This window comes from Dromaius novaehollandiae, chromosome 2 (assembly GCF_036370855.1).
Source record: "Dromaius novaehollandiae isolate bDroNov1 chromosome 2, bDroNov1.hap1, whole genome shotgun sequence".
In the NCBI taxonomy this organism is placed as follows: Eukaryota; Metazoa; Chordata; class Aves; order Casuariiformes; family Dromaiidae; genus Dromaius; species Dromaius novaehollandiae.
The window spans coordinates 6066171-6084355 of record NC_088099.1 but is presented as its reverse complement, the minus strand read 5'-3'; the positions used below and the strand labels follow the sequence as shown (position 1 = coordinate 6084355).

At 45.8% G+C, this 18185-nt stretch overlaps 1 protein-coding gene across 4 annotated transcripts in view; it reads left to right on the top strand.

The window, feature by feature from the left end:
* Positions 1 to 18185, top strand: part of LOC112981158 (mitogen-activated protein kinase kinase kinase 3-like) — a 77228-nt gene that overhangs the window by 19680 nt on the left and 39363 nt on the right. For 3 of the 4 annotated variants that reach the window (XM_064505697.1, XM_064505695.1, XM_064505696.1), the window contains exons 2-3: positions 1329 to 1408; positions 16417 to 16526. In XM_064505697.1, the coding sequence (XP_064361767.1) occupies positions 1405 to 1408; positions 16417 to 16526 (114 nt within the window). In that variant the 5' untranslated portion in view covers positions 1329 to 1404. The remainder of the gene's footprint in view (positions 1 to 1328; positions 1409 to 16416; positions 16527 to 18185) is intronic. The other variant, XM_064505698.1, reaches the window with a different exon arrangement.

Below are 18185 nucleotides of genomic sequence, written 5' to 3'. Positions count from 1 at the left end.
GTGCTTGCAATCATTTGTGGTTCGCTTCAGCGTTTCAAGTTTGTTCTTTAGACTGATTTGACTGAGCTGGGACCTTTTGGAATTGGCTTTTTGTGCCGCTTCTGCACAATACGTGGCACGTAATGCTCCAGCGTTTGCGCGTGTGCCCTGGCACGCGCCGCGCTCATTGACTGCAGGGCAGAGCTGCCTGCAGCGACTGCGGAGCAAGAGCGTCTTACTTTACAAAGCTTGCGCTGAGAGTGTATCCGAGAGATCTCTCTGTTCAGCTGTGCTATCGTGAACTAATGTTTATGGCCAAAAAAACCTGTGTACTTATCAGACGGCTGAACTGGCCTGGTCTTTGCTGACCACTTCTGTAGCACTGCTATTTAAAGGGTGTCTGTCTGGAGGTAGGCTCTGCCTTTGTTCAGTCTAAAAGGAGGTTTTCCACTAGTGTACGTAGCAGCAGGGACTGGCTTACGGTTTGGGATAATCTTCTAAATTTCTTAGTGAGCAAAGAAAACCTTTTGCACTGAGCTTTGGCTAAATGCAGTGTCCCAGGTAAACTGAATCTTGTTTTGCGTTGGCTTTGGGTGAGGTAGAGGGGGGCCATGAGTAACGTGGTGGCCCCAGACCAAGTATCTGGAAGGGATGTAGGAACACTGCCTGCCACGAGGGACTTACGTGGCGTTTGCTGCCGAGAGCTGCCCAGATTTGTTTTTTTTTCCACAAGGAGATAAGAGTCAGAGAAAGGCTGCTCCAGCCTTTAGGAACCTTGGCTGGAATTTGGAAGGCCTAAATTTAGGTCTTTACTTTGATACAGGCTGCCTCCGAGACTGGCTTTCCATTCCCCCGTCTGTCTGGTCTCCAAACGAGCGTCACCCCATAGGCTTGCCGCAAAATGAAATGTGTTAAAGATTGTATTGTAATAACAGCATTGATGCTTCCCTCTGTATGCACAAGTGTTGCTTCCCTCTGTAAATCCCATTTATTCTTAAAACAGGTAAGTTTTCTTTATTCTCCTCTTACAAAAGGAGACCTGTGGCACGTGTATAAGCTCATTACCCCAAGATATGTTCATACAAAAGGGTGCTGGGTTGATTGTATACAGGGCTGTTGTGTTACTTTTGGGGTGTGTATAGGAGGTCGGACTGCTGGTCTCAATTCTGAGAGAAATGGCTGGCCTCTTTTTCCCCAGCCCACGTGGTAGTGGGGAAATGTGTGGTGGGTTTTTTTGTTTGTTTTTTTGCTTTTTGGGGTTTTTTTGGGGGGGAGAAGGGTGGTCCTGTTCAGTCTTTATGCCAGTTGCCATGTTCACGTGTAAACTCCGTGTATGTTTGTTATTACAGGGTGGATGCTCGAGAGTGGAGGATAAGGTACAAGTGTCTGGGACCAGTGGAATGGAGGCCTGATGTAGATGGAAAGATGGGTAAGAACTGGATTCCCTTGAAGCAATTAATTCTCTACAGCCTGCATATTTTGGGGTTGCATAGCATGACAACACAGTGGGAGATGCTGCTGCTATGCTCTGGTTAAATATTATATTGTTTTCTAATGTTTTTCTATTTCAGTGGTGACAGAATTGGACAAATTCTCTTAGTGTGGTTTGGTGGGTCACATTCTAGGGGGAAACTGGAGTCTTCTGCCAACTCTGCCTTGTATTTCTGAGCAGGGCATCTTCCATTCCCTGTATCACTTCTCCCAAGGATGCTTCAGTGTCAAACAGAGCCCCCGTATATTGCTTATCTAAATGGTGATCTGGTTTACTTGCACTTTTTGCCCTCTTCTGCTGGAATAACAAAGCAGTTGTATATCAGAAGCCCTGTAGTGGCGAGGGAGACTCTTGTTAAGTGGGGATTACTTATACCTCTGGAGGTATACAATAATCTTGATCTTCTCTGCTGCTAAAGAAAGTTTTGTTATGGTAGAAATTGGGACTACTTGAAAGTGCTGGACTGTCTCAATTTTAATCCATGAATAACCAGATAGGTGGTGGTGTGTCTTGCAGGCAGTAAGTGCGAGGCTTGAGTGCCCTTGGGCTTATGCTGTTGGCCATCGAGCTCCCTGCATTACTCTTGCAAAATCCTACATTAGTTGCAGAAAAACAGCTGTGCCCTGCTTGAGATTCCTGCAATCTGTCCATCACACATCTGGGACACAGCTGGAGGGACTGTCTGGTGTCTTCTCATCCTGGCCCTCCAGGAATTGCTGCGGGAAGAGCTTCACGGGGACACCTGCCTTAGTGAGAACAGCACAGGCGCGGTGCCGTGGGGCTAGGTTTGGGATTCAGCAGGCGTTTCATGCGTTTATGGGCATGTTTCTAGTACAGCAAAGCTCTTTGCAGAATGAGGATTGAGCACAAAAACACTTCCAAAAGGAATCTAAGCCAATTTACCAGCCACTAGCTGTCCTAGCACCTATAGGGTTTTCTGCTCCTTTTCATTAACCTTGCTGAAAAAGAGCTCAGCCGGTTGAAGGACAAGATTCTGCCTCACATGGGTGTCACTCTCTGATTAACATGTGGAGCCTAATTGAGCTTCAGTTCCTGTTTCCTTTACCAGAAGAGGAGGAAATCAGAGATCTCTGAGGAGTCCTGAGTGAAGCTGGACACTTCACTTCCACATTTGCAACATTTATGCAAGTTCATCAAAAACTTTTCAGAGCTGGTTGAAATTAGGGGTTTTTTTTGTTATTTTTTTTTTAAAAATCCCAATAAATTCAGGGGTCATCCTCCAGCCTTGGTAAGAAAGAGATGCAAAGTTTGGTGGTGGTTTGAATTAAAAAATGAGGAATGCTGAGCCATTGCCACTGTTTGTCCTCCCTTATGAGAAGAAGGAGGATAGGAGAAAAGCATTATTCCCCTATCCTGGATTTAGATCTCTTTAGTTTGCTGTTCTTTCTCCATTAGCTAAAGAAATATTTTGGGAAAAGGGAGAGAAAGAGCTGACTTTAAGTGAAGTAAAGCAAAAAGGAAGAGAGGAAGAAGTCCAAACCTGAAGGAATGAGAAGTTTCACTTAAAAATCCCTTGTGGGAAAACCCACAACTTTTTAGAGAAATTTTCACCTCAAAGGTTTAAAGCCACTATTTTGTCAAAACAATTTTTTTCTTTTAAAGAAGGAAAGTTCTCACTTGCTCTGAGTTGGTGACTCCAGTGTAGTTCTTAGCAGACAGTTGGTGACTCCAGTGTAGTTCTTAGCAGACAGTTGATTTGGTGACTTTTTTAATTTTTTTTTAAAAATGCACTGGAGTCTCTGGCTGGAAGGGGAACTTGAGCCTTGTAGGGGTTGAGTCTCTGCAGCAGCAAGTGCAGCTGATGAAAAGTGCTCAAGCTACCTTCAAACTAGCTATCTTGCATGCTGCTGCTAGGCCAGAGCCCAGTGCAGGCTGCAAAATCCTGTGCAGGAACTGGTGAATACTTGGGCTGTGCAGCTGGGCCTCCTGCAGCATCTGAGCTGTCTGCTGTAAGCATAACATGGATGCGTTTGGATAAAGCTGTAACTGCAGTGGGCACTATAGTGAAATAAGCACCCTTTTCCAAGTGTGTGACTGGTTTTGGGGGACACAAGCTGAATAGCTGGTGGTCTGTTGTGCAGATCTACAGTTCTGCTTACACCTGTGTGTGTGCGTGCCCCCTTCCCAAATGTCATTGCTCAGAGCGTTGCTATGGCTCGTTGTTAAATAGCTTCATTGCCTGTGTAGGAACTGCTTAGATCTGCCAGGCTGCATTGAGAAAGGACCATGGTGTGATCCCGGTTTCTAGCTTGCCTGTTGGGGTGAGACAGGTAAATGGGGTATATCTGCTGAAGCACTGAAACTGCAGCATATCAAATATTTTGTTGATGTTTAACCCAGTGCAGGTGGATTTTCTATCTTACTTTTTAGTCTATTGTAGCGATTGATTTCCAAGCCATGATAACATCTTGGTAGGACTCTCTGTGGGGATTTTTGTGGGTTTTTGTACCAGATCCCTTGCAAAAATGACCATTCCTAGAGGTGAAGAACAGTGCTTCATAGCGCTGATCCTGCTTTGAGTCAAAGGCATATAGACTCGATTAGTGTTACTGAATGGTGTCTGTTGATCAAAGGATCGTTGCATCAGTTTTGCTGATGCACAGAAGAATTAGCTAAATTCTGGTGTTTTACTTTAATTTCCCCCATTTTATGTGTGAGCTTGCTGCTTTTCTATGCAATGGGAAGGGGAAGCGTTTTCAAGGGAAGAGCAGGAAATCTGAAGTCATTTCATTGCTTCCTTTCTGGGAGACCACAGAGGAGATGTGTTGGATTAGGTGCTCTCTTGAGGTCCTTTCCAGGTCTACCTTTCTCCCTAGGATCCTATTTGTAGTCTGCTCAGTGTCTCAGACTTCACTGTAGCACTGTTCACTCCTGGACATGTTCCAGTGAAGTTTCATGACCTCATATGAAGACCACAGGATGGGAAGTGGGAACTTCTGGCTTCTCCATGGGCTCCACCTCTGACATGCCCATTGGGTTGCACCATGCGATGCATGGCTGCTTGGATTAGCCCTCTGTAGCGGTGGCATCGTAGGGCTGCAGAGAGATTGCGCTGCCATTGTGGATCCAAGACAATATCCCTGCATGTGCCGACTTGCAGCAGCCTGAGTGAGAGTCCTTGGCACCATGTCCTCTTACAGCATGTAGGCATAGTCATGGCCACGTCTACTTGACGCTAGTATCTGTTCTCTTGTGAGCTCTATTGCTGTCTTGAAGTACTTGGAGATCTCTCATGTGGGTAGGACAGAAGGCTGCAATGTCTGAGGGAAAAACAACGGGACATGGTATAGGAACTTGGGACAGAATTGTTCTGGTTTTGCTTCATGCTTTGGTCTTGGATAAGCCACATGGACTCCCAGTCAGCATTGCCTTGGGGTACTTTACCCCAGATGTGTAACTTTTGTACTTTTACTGAAACATTGGACTTTTTCTTTGTATGGAAAAGGAAGATAGTGAGAAGAGTAGGATGGATCCATGGATCATATGTGGAAGTGGCTTTGGAAAGACTCCGTGGCCTCTATCATGTGAACAAAATATAGCTGGGCAGCAGTGCATGGGTTTGAAACTTATTAAGATCTCCACATCTCCAATGGGACCACAGTCAATGGAGGTTAAAAATTGCTGTGGTTAAACACTACATCATAGTAAAAGTAGCAGAAAAAGCCTTTATTGCCTAATTTTGTTGTTTAAAAATAACGTGAGTGTTCTTAATTCTGGTCATGAAATGCTGTGTGTGCTATGTGCTTCTGATGATAAAAACGTGGAGCACTCAATCTCTTCCATTCAGCATTTGTATGTATAACCTTAAGTTTTAAGGGTCTCATTTTTTTTTTTTCTCAAGAAAGTCTGATTCTTGCTTCAGCAGAGAGGTCATCTGATGTGTGGGAGATGGGAGGATGATACTTTTTTTTACAGTACTACCTTGACACAAGGGTTGTGTTGAGTACCCAGACTGTAGGCTGGGCTGGGAGAAGGCAAGGCAGGTAGCTTACAGAGAAGAGGGTCCTGCTGGGCAGTCGTGGTCTGGTCCCCAATTCAGTGTTTCTTAACCCCAATTCATGTTTTTTCTGGGGCTGTTAAGATAGGAAAACTGCCCCAGTTCTGTGGTTGGAGAATAGACCAACTCTCCACATCCCTGCACTTGTAGACAGTGTTTCTGTCAACTCTTCCATGCCTTGTTTTCCTCATCCCTCAAACTGTGCAAACTGTGCTTCACTTGCTCTTTGTAGGCTGAGAGCTATTAAAAAAAAAAGAGTTTGGGTTGAATTGGAGCAGTTTGTCTTATTGCAAAGCACATTGAGCTTTTTAGCTTAGGTTTTGTCATCTTCAGAAGGAGCGTTGGAGTTAAACAAACTCTTTCTCCCTTTCCTGCTGCTGTGCCCTTCCAGGCTCCCATTTGGGGTCAAACTGGGTGCTTTGGGCACCTGGGGGCACAGGACCACACCTGCGTCGACGGGTTAGGGCCATTGCAGCCATCGCTGCAGCAGCAGATTACGAGTTCGGAGACTGAGGACTGTAGCTCTGAGCACTGGAGGTAGCTGGTTTGGGAGGGAGAAAGAGGTCTTTGTGGGCACGTAAATAACCTTCAAAGGCATCAGAGGCAGTCAGGGGAAATAACTCGCCAGCTACGTTCCTCGCCGGGCAGACACTTTTCTCCTTTCAAGCATGCTCCAGAGAGGGATAGTTTGTGGGAAGAGCAAATATCTTTTATTAGACCAAACTGATAGAGCTGGAAAAAAACAGGCCACCCTTTGGGCACATTAGCCCTTTCTCAGAAGCTGCAAACTTCAAGCTAAGCGCAGCCAGGAAAATTGCCCCGAGTTTAATTAAGTTAACCTATTAGACAGCATGAGAGGAAAAGGTAACTAGTGTCCAGGGAGCGGAGGAGCGTGTTAGCAAAAAGCCATGAAAGGTTGTTGTGGGATGAGAGAGAGAAACCAGTGGCTGGTGCCTGTGAAGTGGTAAGGAGCTTGCAAGGCAGGTGGTGTAGCAGAAAATGCCCTGTGCTGTAAAACCAGACAGGCCCTGATTAATTTTTAAATACTCAGTGGAGTTACAGGTAAATAAAGCTTTCTTAAATGTGGTGTTTTTACTTTTTAAGGATCTAGCCCCTGCTTGCAGCTCTCCTCGAAGCAGCTCGGAGCCGCCCTCCATGGGGGCCGCTTAAGGGCTAGGATGGGTGCTGCAGCTGGAGCCATCGAGGTTGGCTTATGTTTCTCTTTGGTGTCTTTTGCTTTCTCTCAGCCCGCAACGGTGCTCTGCAGGGTGAATGCTTTCTCCTTTTTGCTAACGGATCTGCTTATTTAATCTCGCCGTGCTTTAGGCCTTTTTATGAACTCCGATAGCCGGGACGGGGTTGTGGTGAAGAGCGTGTCACGCGCGGTCGCTGGTTGTCCTCACTGCGTTCCTCGGCGTGCCTCGAATCGCTTTGCCAACAAGGTCTGTGTTATGGCCCCTGTTTTACAGATAAGTCTAGAGGCCTTTAGGGGTAAAGTGTCTTACCCGGTTTCGCCTGTGCTGGTCAAAAAACACGTTGCAGCCTGTTCGTTGGCCCTGTGGGCTAGTGGTGCTGCCATGCTCGTGGCCAAGCTGTCTCCCCCGCCAAAACGGGGAGAACAGAGGCCTGTGTTTGGCGTTTTGCTGCTGGGCCTCGGTTATTCCTTGCCTTTTAGGTGCCGGATTTGGCAGCCTGGCAAGCACAGCAAGCTAGTGCCCGTACTGAGGGGGTGCATCCAGCTAAAGCCCTGCCCTGTGGAGGAATCCGAATTTGCGTTTTTGTTTTTTAGACGGCCCTTTGGTTTGGTTCTGCAGTGAATGCAAGGCTCGATTCTCCCCTGGGCGCAGGTTTTGGGGGCTTTGGGGGTTTTTGTGTTTGTGCGTGTGGCGGCCCTGCCGCCCCCACGGTCGCCCTGGCAGCAGGGCCCCATGGTTGCCCCGGCAACGGGGCCTGGGCCCCGCCGGAGCCCACCCAGCCCCGAGGCGGCGCGGAGAAGCGGGGTTTGGGGCTGGTGCCCGAGCGCCGGAGAAGCAGCGGAAAAATATTTTATAAGACCCCAAATCCGCATGTTTGCGATTACTAAACCTTCACATCTCTCCTGCCTTAGGCTCCAAATCACCGGTGGCTGAATTTGGGCAGGAGGGGCTCCCATTTCCTCACAACCGCGCTTTTTAGCAAATACGCTCTCTTCCCACCAATCCCTCCACAAAGGCCACACAATTTTAACCCAGATGTTTGCCCCCGTTGGCTCTGGAGCGGCTGAGGAGGGTCTGAGGCCGCTCCAACCCTGCACAGTTTTACGATGTAAAACTGCATCGCTGTTTCGGGAGCGGAGGGTTGTAATGAAATGCAGACGTAGCCCTGTTTCCCTCCCCTGCTGAGCAAAACCAAACTTACTTTACTTTACCAAAGTAAAAGTAGAGTAGTGTAACTGGGAAATTCAGAGAGGAATTAAAGCTCTTCATCTCCCCTAATGGGATAAAATGTCTGTTAATTTGCTGATTTATTCTCTTATCGTTGTATCCTCAATGCTGTTAAATAGATACGTTAAAAGCCCATTTGCTTAACGTTACATTGGAAGCGTTTCCTTAGTCGTGTAAGCAAGTCTTTCTGGCAGTGGTTTGGGTCTATCACTGTCGCGGTCAGAATTAGGGTTATTTAAGTGGTATCCGGTTTTACTGATTGTCGTTTGTAAAAATGTCACTTTTACACGTGATAACTGGTTTAGCTGTTTTAAACAGATTCTTGCCTTCCCCTGCAAGCCCGTTCCTGGCCACTCAGTCCTGCCCCTTCTTGCAAGGGGATGTAAGGGGAAGAGTTGCTTTTAATCCAGGTAGGGTCTCTGGTCTGTTTGCCATGCAGTTTCACCAGTAGTTGTATGGGTCACCTGAGCGATAGTGTGGGGTGGAAATAGGAGGCAGGGACTATCAAAATGTGGTCTATATCTGAGAAAAGGATCTGTGAGATGGTGTGGCTGTGCCCTAAGCCCACAAACAATTTAGTTAGCATTGGTATCAGAAGGTGTAGCCTTTAGCATCATCATTCCTTGGTTAGGAGAAACGTGCTTTCAAGAAACCTCAGTACCTCCCAGCATTAGTTTATCAACGTGAGTTTGCATGTGTCCAATGCTGAAGATGTCAGTGAGCAAACTCCTGCCAAGAAACCCTGCCTATCAGAAGAGTCTTTCCTTGCTTCCTCGTGTGTAATTACTCTGTGTGACCTGTTGAGCTGTGCTCTGCCCTCGAGTCATTCATGGGGTGACCTTGCCATCTCTTGGGCGGGGTTGTAAGAGGGTGAAGGACAGCAGGATCCAGTTGCTTGCAGGCCTTTGACTTGCAAAGGGAAGGTGCTGCGCTGGTCGCTGCTACAGCACATAGCAATCTGAACTGGGCGAGGGTAATGGGATAATTACCAGATACTGAACACTGCTGCTCTGGTTAGTGGCATGAGGGTTTCATTTAAATTGAGGAGCATCTGCATCTTTGTCACTAGATGGATACATACAGCAATCTGTTTTGTCACAGGTTATTTTTAGGGAGACAGGTAGTTTTAAGACAGTGCTTTTAAGGCGGATGGGTTGCAGAGCGGTATTTGTAGCAGGCTTTATCTAGATCCCCTCCCTGTACTTGCTTGTTATGGTCCAAGCCATGCTCTTTGGTTTATGCCTTGAGCTTGTGCTTCTAGCTCAGGAGGTCCCCGGTCTCCTTCCTAGTATTGACTGGGATGGTCACTGTGATAGTAGTTACTAGCTGATCCCTTTAGCTGTTTGCTGGCTGGGTACCTTAGTGGCAGTCCATATCTGCTGAAGGTGTTTGTAGCTGCTGAAGAAACTCTAGGATCTGAGTCTTTTCCCCAGCTGGGATGCTATTTTTTCCTCAATAAGAGCCCTATCTCCAAGCTCATGTCCATTGCTGGCTTTTGGAAGACAGGCAGCACTTATCTTTACAACCAGGTTCTTTGAAACCTGCTTCGTGTAGGAGGTTAGCGCTGTCTGGTTCCCTGGACCAGAAAAGCAAACACAGGGCTCGTAGAACATTGACCTCCTGATAAAGGCAGTGGGCAGTCCAGGTTGCTTGTGGTCCAGTTGCTGTAATACATGGGACAAGTTTTCTGTTACCCTATTCTCACACTGCAGACACAAATAAAGAGGAGGTGTTCCCATTGAACATTGCATTAGAGAAGTGTACTCCGACTGTGCGCTGTGCTCTTTGCAGAGATGAAAGAGGAAGAGGCCAACTACAGGAATAGTAGCTACAGGGATGAATTAAGGGCTGCTCAAATGTGAGAAACAATATGTTTCTAATTCATTTAGTTACACGAAGAGGGGTTAAAAAGGGATGGGATCATAGTCTACGTGCCTGCAGATGATGAGAGGGAAGGTTTCTGTTAACAGAGGTCTCTCTAAAAGATGCAGGCATATCAAGATCAAACAAATAGAATATGAAGCTAGCTATACTCAGACTGGAATTTAGAAAGATATTTATTGTGGTGAGAGTATTGGAGTTAGTACTTGAAGCAGTCTTCAAACAGATTTTCTGGACAACTTTCCAGAAGAAACCATTTTGCTTGATCCCAGGTCAAGGTCATGATGTAGACACTGCTAAATGAATTTCTGTGGCCTTTATATACACTCAGGAAGGCTAGAGCAAATTAGGTGCTTTTTGGATTTAAAATCCATGCCCTGTTTAGTTCTGGCTGGAAACTTGTGCAATCTTGGTGAAGACTTGTTTGTCTCTGTTTCTCATCTTTAAAACGAGACATAGATAACAGCTCATCTCTCTTCTCCGCTGGTAGTTTGCTGAAAGCCCATCAGGGTAGGGACTGACCTTTGCAGGGTACTGAGTGGTGCTGAGGTAGTGGATCTTGTGTTTCAGCTGAGGTACCTTTTTGGTAAATGATAAATACCTGAATGTCTCAAATCAGTTAATTGAAAAAATTCTAGAAAAAAAATTCCAGAAAAAGAAAGTGACAGGCTGATGTCCTCCAGAGGCCAAAGTTAAGATTGTTGTATCATGTGGTCAAGTCATGTGGTTCCTCACTTCTTTTCATTATGTCTTATTACATTTGATTATTTTTCATTGTATATTCAAACCGTGGGTTTGAATGGGCTTTTACTGAAGATGATGGTATTTTTGTGAGGCTTCCCATCCTTTCCTCATCCCCTCCTCCCTTCGGGTTTCTGGTCTGAAAGCCTCAGCCTTCGCAGAACCCTTCCCTTCGCTTGGGAATATACGCAGTGGTTGCATTCCCTTCCTGAGAGGTAGGATGCTAGCGATGGAGGGTGCCACTGGAATTTACATGGGCAGTGACTGAACCGGGCTAACAACACCACGGCTGTGAAAAGCACAGTGGGATCTTCAGTGACCACACGCGGTCACGGCTGTGGTTTTACATTGGATCCAAGCGGAAGTGTATATGACAACATGCAGCCCCTTAGCTACATGCTACAGCCTTGATTCAGCGATGACTCAGAAGACAATGTTCTGCCCTTCTGCAACACCCAGGATTTTTCCCTGACTTTTCCCAGCCGAAGTCCTGTGAGAGAGAGGCTGAAATCAGAACTGGTGATGTTTTACCAGACTTTGTTTTACTTCTGCAGCCTTTTTTGTGTGCTTGATACAGCTGGTGCTTTTTATTTTTTGCATTGTTGATGGCAGCAGCTTCATGGAACTACCATAAGCTGCCTCTTAGTAATGACCTATTAGTGAAGCCAAGAATAACAGTACTGTCTAGACCATCTGAACACAGCTAAATTATTCCTTTGTCTCTTCTTCATTTGCTTTCTCTTTTGACTGTCTAATTGTTTTGGGTGGTCCGTGTTGAACTTCAGGCTCACTATTTCTGCCTTTATCTTTTTCATTCAGAAGTGAGCCTACTCTACCAAGACTGAAACTCCAGGTTCCTCTCTTCTGCATGCACACTGGAACTGAAGCTGTGTAGCAGCTCCAGAAACATGTATCTGAAGGGCAGAGAGATGTGTCATGTTGCAGCTTTTTGAATAGAATGGATTTTACTTCGTGGTTGATTCTGCCAAGTGCTGAATGTCCTAAACTCGCGTTGGTAGTACTTGGAACTTGTGGGTCTTTACAGCTCACAGAACTGAAAACTTGTTGAGAGGGCAAGGTGTGCCGGCTTTGATACAAGATCCTGCCAAAATGGGTCAGGGGACTTTACTGAAAGTACAAAACGTACCCTCCTTCTCGGGGAAGTGCAGTGCATCTGGGTAGCAGGAGACATGCATAGGAGTGGGATGCAACGATCGGAGCTGTAGGTACTCAACATCTTGGGTAAAAGTGATTGCAATCGCTGAATCATGAACTTGAATTCCTTTGGCTCCAATTCTACTTTGAGTTGTTTATAGACTGAAACTGTTTGGATTTACATTGAGTTCATCAACTTCACTTTGGTATTATTTGCTAATTTTTAAATTTTTGATCCTGCCTTTTTTTTTTAACGGCACAAACCACATAGGTGATGCCATAGCAGAAAACACACACCCTCATCTGGTGAGGATTAAAAGCCACCACACTGCTGTTGGGCAACCCGCAAATAAAACCAGATTTTCACCGAGTAGCGCCACTAAGGCCTCCTCACCCCTGTAGAGGTGCATTCAGCATCTACTACGCTTTCTCTCTGCCTGTGCCCCATTAATAACGTTTCCCTTCCAAGTCTCTTGCTCTCCCATCCATCTCTTCCCTGCTTCCCATAGCTCCCTCCTGTGCCCCCTGTAGCTCCCACTGCATCACTAGATCCCTCTGTGTCTTCTCTTTCGGCAGGACAAAAAGGTATCATGGGCTGTAGCTGGTGTGTACTGGTGGCCCAGCTGGTCATTGCTCCTCAGAAGTGCTCTTGGCTGATTTCTTTTTCGTGTTTCTCTCCTCTGTCTGACTATGGATATTCAAATTTCCCCTCCCTCCAAATCTTTGGGAAATTAATTTCTTTGAGACCACTAGACCTCTATTATATTTGTTTGAAAGTGGTCCTTGATTGCTGGGAGGGGGCCGGCAGCATGATTGAATGAGTTTTGCTGTCACAGGAAGGTGATTTAAAAAGTGCAAAATTGGGGTGTTGACGAGAAATAGGGAATGAAGAGAATGAAGAGAAATGGCTGAAAATAAGGAAAGAGGGTGAATCGAGAGGCACACTGGGGACATAAGGACGGTGCCAAACAGTTGATTCTGGTATCATAGTGTGATTGGCTCTGTAATCAGTTTTAATTTGTCCTGTTCTTCCATAGCAGAGGTATTTCTGTTTACATGCCTTGCTGGGGAAGAGCTGGCTTCATTTTACAAGCAATTCTTCCTGTCAACCTGCAACTCTGCTATGTGAATTTGTACGATGAAGGCACAAGAGTGATGTTGGCCTTGAAGGTTGTTCAGGGCAAGAACCTGCCCACTCTGTGTAAAGTCATGGGTTTCCCGAAGTCTTTGAGTCTGTCTGAGCTCTGTGGGCTACTTCACTGGCGTGTAATTCACAGTCGTTTTGCTCTGGGGATGTGACAAAATCCAGGGAAGATGTGTTAGCTGCGCAGTCGCCTTTTCACAGGTCTGAGGCATACCCAGGCAGGTCCTCCCAACAGCAGATCAGGAGAACCTGGTCTTGCACGTCCCTTGGGCATGGGTTCCTGGTGGTTCCCCCTGCGGAGAGCCGTCCAGCTTGCACCCTCGGCTGGCTTGAACCAAGCCAAACAGAGAGCAAGCAGTGTATGACGCCCCTTTTGCTGAAGAGACTTGGGAGCAGCATTTGGATTTAATTATCCAGTGAGCTTCAGTGCTTGTTTGAATTTCAACTGAACTGGCTGAGCTGGTTGCTCGTTTCCATGGAGCAAAGTCCTCCACCCTTCCAGGGAGTTAGCTCGGAGACCCCGAGAGCAGCAATTAGGATGGGCAAGAGGACTCGTCTGGAAAGCATCAGGCCCTGTGCGAAGCTGTCAGACCACCGTTTTGCAATCGGTGATGTAAATTCTGCTCCTGCTCCGACGCTGCCTCGGAACATGGTGTGAGGTTTCTTCGCTTTGTTTTGAATGGTTGGGGGTTCAGCTCTAGTTGCTCTGACATGGCAGCTTGTTTGGACTAAAAAACACACGACTATAACTTGTTTCTGCTTGTGCTGAAAAACTGCTCTGATATGCAGATGCTTCATGCTCCAATGGCAGAAAACAACCTTTTGTGCTTGTATAGGAAGAAATCTTCTTATCTTGTGTTGTAGCAATTCTCGTTGCATGGATTTGTATTTCCTGTTTTTGGCAAGTGGAGAAAAAAAAATGCTCAAATGTGCTTCAGGATGCTCTTTAGCATCTGCTTTCCAGTACATGGAGGAGTAAAGAGGCTGAGTTGATGGCCTAAGTGTAAGAAATATCTTTTCGTTTCTTCTTTTTCCTTCTGGGACCTGGTTCAGGACAGGTGGGGCCTGTTTTTTATGTTCCTGGTTGTAGGCTGCTTAAGTGGATGGTTGAGTCTTTCTGCAAATGGGTTAAATTTAGCCAGTTACCGAAAGTGAGTGGACACTTCTTGCTTTGCAACGTTGGGAGAGCTGCAAAAGGAAGCTCCTGACGGGCTCTTTCCTTGGCTTTTCTTAGGAGACTTTCACAGTCTTGCTGGTGGGGGGGGCATAGCACCAGTAATTTTTAGACCTAAATCTGACAAACGCAAAATGCTAAAAGTTTTGACAAAGTTGGTAGGTACAGGAGGAAAAACACAGTTACAACTTTGAGGAGGATGCAATATAAACTCAGTCCTTACTGAACATCGGAAACCCTTCTGGGTTTTCAAGCAAAACAGAAATCCCCATGATGACACTGTGGACCCGTCTCCAGCCACTTATGCAGTGGCTCTGCCTGTGTCCCCGGAGTCCCCATGTCCCTAAAGAAAGACTGAGGACAAACTGGATGACTGTTCTGAATTAAAGCGCTCCCCTGTTCCTGTCTGTTGTCCTGGGATATGGTTGCAGGGCATCCGCAGCTTAGTCCAAAATTAGTCTCTTTGCAGACCCTGCTGGGCACATCCAGAGGTGTCCCCAAAAATGGGGGAGCAGTGGCCAGCCGGGGGGTTTCGCTAGCAGCAGCCCGGCTCTGCAGCGGCAGGTGGGAGCCCTGCTCGGCTGTGAGGTTGCAGATGATGCACCAGGGCGGCGAGTTTGGGAAAGTCATGTTGTCACTTGGGCTGGAAAGGAAAAAATGTGGGGAGAGGGGTTTTTTGGTGGTGATGGTTTTGGTGGAAGATTCCTGGAGGGCGGTGTGTGGATTTTCTTCTTTTTTGTTGTTGGGTTTTTTTTAACTTGTTCTCCTCCACAAAAAGGGTGTTCTTTTTTTTTTTCTTTTAAGTTTTTTTTTTTCCTACTATAAAAATCTTTCTGGAAAAATATACTTTTGCCCAGAGGTCCCTTTTAGAAAAAAAATGTATGGGAAAATGCTAGGTCTTTTGTTCTTTCCTGAACTAGAAATGAAAGTGTGTGAAAGTGTTATTTTTATTTTTACATTTTCTTGAATGCTACATTGTAGCATTTCAGACTATGCTCCCTCCCCTGCCCATTTTCACTGGAAAGGGAAAGATGGAGGGGGAGTGGAATTGTACTGTCAATATATATTTATACGTGTGCTTTATTTTATTTATATAAAAATACACACACACACACATTGCCTGCTGCAAGAAAATTATTTTCTGAGCTTTAAAATGAAAAGGACCCTGGATTTTAAATGCTTTTTCTCCTCTGTTTCCCCTCCTTGTTTCTCTAATGAGATGGCTCTGGGTACACAGCGTGCCTGAGAAGTCCCTTTTTGTGGCAGGTTCAGTCCTGATATGACCTAGCCATGCGTGACAGAAGAGGAGCAGAAAAAGAGGAGGTGGTGCTGTGTCTGGGCATGAGGATCCAGGAAATGTTTTTCTGTGGCGAATGAACCTCAGTATTTGGACCCAGCCCTGTGTGATTTCATAAAGTTTTTCTGATCTCTCACGTATTTGCAGACTTTGTTAGATCTGCAGGCCTGTTCTGTTCCTGGAGACGCTTGGTTTTACATAAAATACAGTAACTATATTTGTATTTATACAATAATAAGCTGCAGGTGCCTGATGCCCACCCCTCTTAACTGTATTGTGAGCATGCAGCATGCAACAGGTTGTCACTCCCTCCAAATGGGTATACTATGCCCTGGGTCCTTAATCGGTCTTTTACTGCTTGTAATTGGTATTTCCCAATGCAATAGTTTATAGTTTCTTTAAGAGACCATGACCATAGATGTGAAAGTGTTAAAAAGGAGCAGATTGGTTTCAGACCAAATGAGTGAACCAAAATTCTTCATGTTGCAGCAGAAATCAGAAATGCTGTGTGTGCTCTCAGCGCATGTCTCTTCCATCCTCAACAGTCAGATTTTATTGCCTTTTTCTGGTGGGTTTCTTGTCCTCTCCCCTCGTTTACCACTGATGCCAGTTTTAGCAATCCATTGTGGCTCTCAAGTGTCGTAAATGAAGTCTTGGAAATGAAGAGGAGATGAAGAACCAGGCTGTTCTCCATCACCTGCTGCGTGAGCTTGCAGGGTCCCAAAAGGTTGTCATCCTGTGGAGCATGTAGCTTGTAGCTTGCAGATGGGATCCAGCCCTCCGGACAAAACATTTAGCCTATGGGTGTCTCTCCCAAGGCCCCAGTGGGCAGCGGGACGTGGGAGCTGTTGAGGTGGTGGCAGCCCATGCTCATCTGCTGGCTTTTCTGGGGAGCTCTGTCTGTCTTGCGATGAAACCTGTATTTCAGGCATGCGGTGGGCTTGGGGGGATTGTGCTGAGGTGTCTTTGAATGCCTCTGCAGTAGGAAGGTTGGGCATCAGGACTATGAACGGTTTGGGTTGAAAGACTGTGTGTGTAGCATTGTATTTTTGCTAGCGCCTTTGAGGGCAAAGCTGCCTGGCCCGCTTCAGTTGTCTCTCCATCTTTTGCAGATGCAGAAGAAGCTCTGAACTCTATTATGAAGGATTTGGCAGCGTTGGGCAAATGTGGGGGGCTGCTAGACAACAACAGGAATAAAAACAGTGTCCACTCCGGCAAACAGGTAAGACGTTTCTGGAGTCCTCCACGAACTCTGGCAGAGTTTGGCTCTGCTGGAGTAGAGCCCGTATAAGAGGTGGGCATGGTGACCATGGTGTCAGAACTAGGACTTGAGATATTGCCAGTGAGGTGCCATGAGGAGGCAGCAGATGCTTTTCCCCAGAGCTGCCGGACGTGGATGTTTGGTACCGTTGCAGCACAGTGCAACAGGTTGTGTCACAAAGGGGAGATGGAGGAGTGTGACCCCCAAATCATACCTAAATATATGAGCCTGAAACTCGTCCTAAATCTCAAATCCCACCCCAAGGCACCTCTTTCTCTTATTTAGCAATGAATCTAGTAGAAGCATTACAGGCTGTGCAGTTTTAAGATTTGGATTACTCAATTACTTATTGACAGCGTTGAAGAGATTATAATATTTATCGTGCACGCATTCTGTGTCGGGTAGTTTACAGCTCAAAGTTGGCAGTCTACCCTTAGACACCCAGCCTCTTTTGGGAGGAAGAATGTCACTCTTACATAAAGTGTTTAAATATTACTGTTGTTTATCTTTATGCTCCCATTCCCAAACATTTTGGCCCTGCTACATGTACAGTTTTGATTTGCTGAGCAAAAAACGCCCCTTGGGCAATGTGAGAAGTTATCCACTGATGCTGACCTAAGATATTAAATCCACCTCGGCTCTTATTTGCGTATGGAACAAATGCCATAAAACACTAAGGTTGTGATGAAAGACTTCAGTTGTCAAAATAAAAACTAAAAAAAAAAATTAGGAAGACCAGGAAGCTGTTGGAGACGTATGCAAGCAAATCCACTTGGAATTCTACTCCTAGGGCTGTGGCTTCGAATAAGCTTGTAATCAACTTTGCAATTGCTGAGGGCCTAGCAAGCAAGAAAGCAAACTGTCATTTACAATTGTCAGGTGTATTTTAGTGGCAGTTGTGCTAGTAACAAAGAACTCTGGATGCCGAAGAGAAAAATACTTTTCCTGAATCCCTCTGGGCTTCCTAGACACGTGCAGACAAAAACACATGCGCACGTTGCATGTCTGTTTAAAAGTGTGTCCTGGCGGTAACAGCTGTCCAAGTTGAATCACTTGAGTTGTGTTCAGCTCATGCTGAAATATGTCCAAGATGTTTACAAAACTGACCAGAGAAATTCGGAGCTGGCTTTCTGCAGCTGCAGGCAAAAATCGGACAATCCAGCACAGCCTGGGCTGGCTCGGAGGGTAGCGTTTGCTGCTAGTTGATGGGTGGGGACCATACCCAGCCATCTCAGGATGTTTTGGGGAGAGCAAAGCTTTCAAGACTTTTCTTAAATAACATATTTACTTTTTTCCCCCTTTGCAAAAAAAAAAAAAAAATCCTGCTGTCATTTTTGAAAGCTGTAGCTATAAACACTGTATATATACAGTTAACCAGATACTTAGTTGGGAACAAGGAAAGTAAGTTTTCACATGGTGAATCATTAAGTACAAAAGTTACATAAAACTCTAGAAGAATCTTTTATTTGCAACCCATCCATTCCTTATCTCCATTTAGAGATTACCAGTAGGATTATGTTGTTCTCTGATAAAAGCTTTAGGATTATTGGCTGCCACTTGCATTTAATTTTGTTATGCTGGGGATCAAAATGTTCTTCCTAATTATGGCATTGGTGCTTG